Source organism: Hordeum vulgare, chromosome 5H, assembly GCF_904849725.1.
Source record: "Hordeum vulgare subsp. vulgare chromosome 5H, MorexV3_pseudomolecules_assembly, whole genome shotgun sequence".
In the NCBI taxonomy this organism is placed as follows: domain Eukaryota; kingdom Viridiplantae; phylum Streptophyta; class Magnoliopsida; order Poales; family Poaceae; genus Hordeum; species Hordeum vulgare.
In genome coordinates, this window is record NC_058522.1 from 551,735,305 (window position 1) to 551,742,322 (window position 7,018).

Consider the following 7,018-nt stretch of genomic DNA (forward strand, 5'->3'; position numbering starts at 1 on the left):
CAACCCTTTTTGACTTCATTTGGTATTTTTCTTGCATTTACTCATTTTTTGAGCTAAATGACCCTGAAATTAAAATGCAATACAAATGAACTATAAAAAGGTTGAAAATTGGCATGGTATCATCATTTCACCTACATAGCATGTGTTAAAAAGTTGAGAGGGTTACGACAAAAAATGGATGCACTCCATGTACAAAATCGACAATCTCTTTTGAAGTGTCACGGTTTCGCATGAAAACTCATGTGTCACAAAGGGATTTCATTTTTTGAACTTATTTAAACTCCATAATTTTTCTGCATTCAACATGCACCATTCAAAGCCACATCATCAATTTTTAACCCTTTTTGACTTCATTTGGTATTTTTCTTGCATTTACTCATTTTTTGAGCTAACTGACCCTGAAATTGAAAAGCACTACAAATGAACTCTGAAAAGGTTAAAAGTTGGAATGTATCATCATTTTACCCACATAGCATGTATTAAAAAGTTGAGAGGGTTACGACAAAAACTAGATATAGCACAATGCTTCAGAAAGCTTGCTCACATCATACTAAATATTCTTACACACAAACCGTACTTAAACAAGGACATAATAGAAATAATAGTTCAGATATATCCATTATAGATACTTCAATCCTACTCTTCCAGATTACAAACCTACTCGTCCGAATTAGGAGAGACACCCAAGCACTACATAATAGAGATAAAAGTGTTTGCCATTGAAAACACTACTCGTCTTCCGTATTAGAATACCCCAAGTCGGAGATACTAGCGGTACGAAGTGACGCTGCCCATAATTGCATATTCGAATCGTGCGGTACAACTCATATGTAACGTACCCATCTATTGTTGCATACTCAATGTTGATAGGGTCAAGTGGGGTCTTCTCCCAAAGTTTGTGCCCTGACTTGGGGAATTTTGTCTTCATATCAGCGTACTCCTCGTCGACCAGGGCGGCTGCTATATGAGCTATTGAAGTCTTATCATGCTCAAGCCTGAACCTGCCCTAAAGATCAATGTGGCATTCAGCTGGTATCTAATACCCCAAGTGCGTCTCATCTTGATCTTGTCATTCGTTATATCAACGCTAGCAAAATATATGCCGCTGCGAAGGAACTCCATGAGGTTTGGACAGTGCTTGTCACTACCGCAACAATAAAATGGAACAAATGTGTTAGATACTATATTTTAGAACAAATATAATAGAATCATAACAAGTCTAATTTGGCAAAGTATAATAAGAATCATAACAAGTATAACAAGAATCATAGCAAGTTTCCTATTTCCTATGCCTTTCCTATCCTATGAATCAAAAGAAGCCCCTAAACTATGACATGTTCGCACGATGGCTAATATGTATAAGAAAAATTCTTATGCAATTTTCCTATCCTATTCCTATCCTCCCAATTCCTGTTCCTATGCAATTTTCCTATGAAAATCAAAGAAAAGCCCCGTTCCTATATGAATAAAAAAACACCTATTTTCCTATTCATTTTTCCTATGAATCAAGGAAACTATGACATGTTCTCGACATTCCCAATCCTTCTATTCCTATGCAATTTTCCTATCCTATGAATCAAAGAAAAGCCCCAATTAAAACTATAACAAGTTTCATACCTTGCCCACTGAAAGACCATGACACGATGCTTTAAACAAAGTTGGACGACGACAACATCGCGACCATCGGGCGTGAACTCGAGATCGAGGCCCATGAACTTGTGTTTCTCCTCTTGAAGCCATTCCTCGAACATGAAAAGAAAATTCGTCACTTTGGCGCTGTCGTTCGTGTAGACGACATCAAGATTGGTCGTGCCATGTGCGAGCACCTTCCCGTATCGAGTGATTGGATTCATGGTGGAGAATGGGGAAGAATAGAGGAGGGAGACGAACAGATCAAATAGAGGATGGGGAAGAAGAGAGGAGAGGAGGACGAACGTATCTAATGGAGACTCGTTTATTAAAGGGCCGCGAATACTGTAGCGTTTGATCTCGCGCGGAACAACTTCCCAGGCACGGGAATCGAACGGTTTGGACCTTCAGTCCCGGTTTGAGCCATGAGCCGCGACTAAAAGGGCTCGCGCATGTCGAACGGTTGCCATCACACCTTTAGTCCCGGTGTATTGCTCAAACCGGAACTAAAGGTCTCATCTGAACCGGGACTGATGGCTGTCGATGCCCGGCCGGCGCCCTGCCGTCACGAAACGGGACTGATTTCCCCATTGGTTCCGGTTCGTAACAGAACCGGGATTAAAGCCCTTTTATCGGCTGGACCAAAGCCTCTATTTTCTACCAGTGATGCGATTTGACGGGCATCATCCATTTACCTAGTGTTTTTTCTCGTGTACAACAACTGTCATAGTATTTGCGAAATACATGACGAAATGCACTTGACAAACAACCCTACACTAGACAAAGTTTTGGATTCCAGTATCGGACATATCAGGGAAAGGGAGGCCGGTGATGGTGCGGTGCCACTGCCAAATCGCTTTTGAGACATGGTGCACAAATTACTGGGTTGCAGTGGATACGTCCTCCTATGGCGCCGCACATATAGTTGACAATTAGTAGTAGTAGCAAGCTAAATTAATTGACAGCCACACATATAGTTGAAACCAAAAGAGTGGTCCAACACTTGTCGCAGGCATGTTCGTCTCTCCGGAAGCCATTCCAAACCATGCATGCAGCAAGACGAGCCCCCGACCGTACGTCCACTTTGCACGTCAAAAGACATGCAAACAATTCGTATATAAAACTCTGCAGTCTCACCGTTCGTTGCTCACAACAGGAAGAGACACACATGCACCAGGAATCGATTCGCTCTCAGCGTCAACCAGGCTGGTCACAATGGAGAGTAACATAAGGTAGGAACCTACACGCTTTCCTAGACTATGTTCCTACCTCCACAATGGGGAGTAACATGTATGTAGTGTCATGCAACAATGCATTTATTAGACTATAGACTCATTGTTTTTTGGAGTGTGTGATGTTCCGGTAACTTAGCTAGTTACCACAAGCACCTCTCTCTTCACTAAATACGTGCCACATAAGCAAAGTTGTATTGGAGTGTGTGATGTTACTGCTAAGTTCCTCCCCATTGTGACCAGCCCCATGGCCGGGCTGCCTCGCTTCGTGGGTCCCCTCGTCGTGCTCCTGCTCCTCGTCTCCCCCGCCCAGCCCACCCCCTACAGCGACAACCTCCAGGACGCGTGCAACAAGACGTTGTTCCCCAAAGTTTGCATCCAGTCGCTGACAACCAACCCGGAGTCCCGGACAGCGGACGCGCGCCGGCTAGCGGAGCTGTCCGTGTACGTGGCCAAGGAGGTGGGCACGACGGTGGCAGCGTTCGCTCACCACGAGCTCAACGGTATCAAGGATGACATCCTGTTCAAGTGCCTCGACGGCTGCTCCGACGACATTGAAGAGACAGTGGCGCACCTGAGCGCCCTCACCCGCGAGCCCACCAACGCCAAGTTCCTCGAGGTCAAGTCCTGGCTCTCCGCCACGCTGGGCGGCTCGTCCACCTGCGAGGAGAGCTGCAAGGACGCGCCCGTCAGCGATGTCAAGAACGGCGTCGTAACCAAGAGCCTCGAGTTCGAGAAGCTGCTCCGCGTCACGTTAGACCTCATCACCGAGGCGTCTGGATCCATGTCCGGCGTCGTCGCCGTGCCGCCCACGGCCTGGGACGCCAGCGCTCCAGGTTCCTACGGCGCCAGCGCACCTGAGTCGTCTGAGAGTGCCAGCGCACCTGAGTCGTCCGACAGTGCTAGCACGACGGGCTCTTCCGGCTCCAGCGCACCGACCTCCGAAGCACCATCTGCTGGAGCGCCGGCGCCGTCGAACGCACCTACTTCCGACGCACCGTCAGCTGACGCGCCGACCCCCTCCTACGGATCCAGCGCATCGGGCTCCGGTGCACCAGCACCCTCGAACGCACCAACCTCCGACGCACCGTCAGCTGACGCGCCGGCCCCCTCCTATGGCGCCGCCAGCGGACCAGCTGCCGATGCACCGTCGTCATCCCCATCGGACTCGGACGCGCCATCTTCCGGAGCTGCCGACTCGCCATCCTCAGGGTCTGCCGGCGCACCATCATACGGGTCTGCCGCCGCACCATCGCACGGGTCTGCCGGCGCTCCGTCACCGTCCGGCGCCGACGCTTCGTCCCCTTCCGGCGCCGACGCTCCGTCCCCTTCCGGCGCCGACGCTCCTGACGCCGATTCGCCTGCATGAGAAACGCGCGCCCTATGATGCTTGGTACCTAGGCTAAACTTTTTGGCTCTAGATTCCACATGTCCTCTCGTGGTGTTGTGCGCGAGAAGATGCTGTTTGATGCACTTATGGTTTCTAGTGTGTGTTTGGTGGCAAAAAAAAAAGTAGAATGGAATGTCTTGATTCCATTCCGAGTATGGTGAGTCAATTTTGTTTAATATTTTTGATTTAACTATTTATCATGGATGAAATGCATTTGGGTTTAGTCATAACTTTTCTAGAATGGAATGGTTCCGCTTCGTTGTTTGGCTGGAGAGACAGAATATTGTTGTAATCTAAACGAGAGAGAAGTAAAATGAATCAACTGTCTGTCTTATTCTTTGATGATGAACACTTATATGCCAGGGGAAAGGCGGTTCCTGGAGGCGACGCTCCAGGAAGGATATGTCGGTTCCTCATCATGGGAGGGATCCACGTGCGGTTACAAGTAGAGATTTACTTAACTAATTACATAATTAATTAAATTCTAACACTCCCCCTAATCTATACTTGTCCTTGAGCGTGTTCATCATCTTGAAATAATCTCCTCCAAAAACCCTATGGGAAAAATATAAGGAGTGGTGTAGTATATGCAGCTAAAACTCCTTCAAACCCTGTGGGAAAATAAGGAGAAAATGATACTGCATGTAATGGTTATTGCCTCCGTTAACTCCATATGAAATGTATCCATAGAATAAGAGGACAATAAATATGTCGTATATACTTTCCTAAAAACCCCGGTGGGGAAAACAGATAGTATGACATGTGTTCTTATGTTGATATTACCTCATTAAAAACCTTGATGAGAACCTCTAAAGTAAACTCATAAAGGGGAAAAGAGTGTAATATGAGGCTTTGAACAGGAACAGTTCAGGAAGATACTCCCCCTGACTCTTGCAAATCTCGGAGCCGCCGCATACCAATTCCATGAAGGTACTAGATCATGCTGGCGCGCGTTGCTGCGCCCGTTTATTTTTTTCAAGGAAATGGTAGGAATAGTCCTATGTATATTGTTGCATGAAATATAGAGGTTAAAATGAACCAGGCAGTTTGCAACTCAAGTACAATACTAAATTGAAATTTTGGATTAAGAAAACAAACATTTGTTCTTAGGAGAATAATATGCCAGTTATATAATTAGAGCGGTAAGTTTCCCATCCATTCTGGGAAAATAAGGAAACAAATATATGAGAAAAATTAAAAAAATGGCTCATGTAGTTAGGCATATAATTGTTCAAATTTGTAGGTACACAATGGGTTGTTTCAAATAAAAGTTAACCAAGTAATTTGCAAGTACATCATCAATGTAAGTTGGAGCTATGCATAGAAGACCGTATCAAATAATATCATCAGAAATAGCCCATGGCAAATCGATAACTGGTACAATCAATCCATACTTTATTTCATAATCAAACAAGTGTGCATATACAACGTGTAATTTATTTACGCACCATAGAAAATAAACCTACACACATATATAAATAGGCAAAACCAGAATCTGAGACTCACCAAACGTCCTTCAACACATAATCACAGTCCTATCCATAACTATATCATTTCATTTACCATGTCTTGCTGCCTTCTAATGCGCCTTTTCAATTCCATTGCTTTAGCATAGATGACAGAACATGTGCTTTATCGGATTTGATGCTGAAGAATACCATATGGCCAATAGGAAAAGTTTCCTTAAACTCAGTATCAAATAAAATGTTAGTCAGTCAAGTTGTGTTACATCCCAAAAAACTTACAAATTCATACATTGACGTACAGAAAAATGATTCTTAGTAAGGCAGATCAATCGATGAAATAACTACATGAGTAATCTCCCAAGCCAAGCAGTTATAATTGCTCCCCTGTTAAGAAATAACATGCTGGCAAACAACACCACCAAGAATGTGTCTTCGAAACTGGGAAAATAAAATCTAGATCATGTGTACCAAATGGGAATTCCCTAAATTTAATAATTGTTACGTGCATGCGTGTATATGTACCCATAATAATTATAATACTTTCCAAATTCTAATGGTGGAGCAAACTTTAGCCACTTGTTTTAAGACACAGCGAAATATTAAGATAGATAAATGACCACTGACATATCATGTTGTTTCACTCTTTCGGAAGAGCCGTACCCAATTATATAACTGAGAGATGCCTAATTGATGTAAAGAATGAGTAAGATCGCAAGCCAGCCACTTGCAAAAATTTGAGAACATTTGGATAAAAAATATTGGCTTCTAATTTGTAGGATCCCCTCTCGCCAGAATCTGGGTGGCCTTATGCACCAAACAATACCTAATGTCGTGGCATTCATACTAATCAATAGATACTGACTTGTTTATATAATTTAATCGAGATCTGACCATCGTTCGTAAGTGTTCATATTTATCGTTTAAAAGTATCAGAAACCAGGCAACTGGCTCAAGATCCCAGAACAAAGATTTTTAATCGCCATTTTACCATCATGCCTTATCTGACCCCAGATATTCTCACGAACTAAAAAAACAAGCAACCTCAAATTGGACGAAAATAAGGTAATAAAATCTCACATTCGCATATGATTAGGTAATATAGTTACCGAGGGGTCGTGGTTGTGACTGTGGCAGCGGGCCATACGAGTAAAGGTAGTAACGACGCCGCTCTTCCATGTGACGCCACTCAAATTCATGTACTTATTCTTTTATCAAAAACACATGTACTAATTAGTACCCTTGATGCCTTGACATGTAAAACCAAAAAAATAAATCAAAATTACACATTTCAACTTGCCTAT

The 7,018-nt window shown here is 43.9% G+C and overlaps 1 protein-coding gene across 1 annotated transcript; it reads left to right on the forward strand.

Moving 5' to 3' along the window:
* The first annotated feature begins 3,108 nt into the window (after positions 1 to 3,108).
* Positions 3,109 to 4,230, forward strand: LOC123398971 (skin secretory protein xP2-like). The gene has a single exon (XM_045093407.1). The coding sequence runs from the start codon at positions 3,109 to 3,111 to the stop codon at positions 4,228 to 4,230; it is 1,122 nt and encodes a 373-aa protein (XP_044949342.1).
* Positions 4,231 to 7,018: the final 2,788 nt, after the last annotated feature.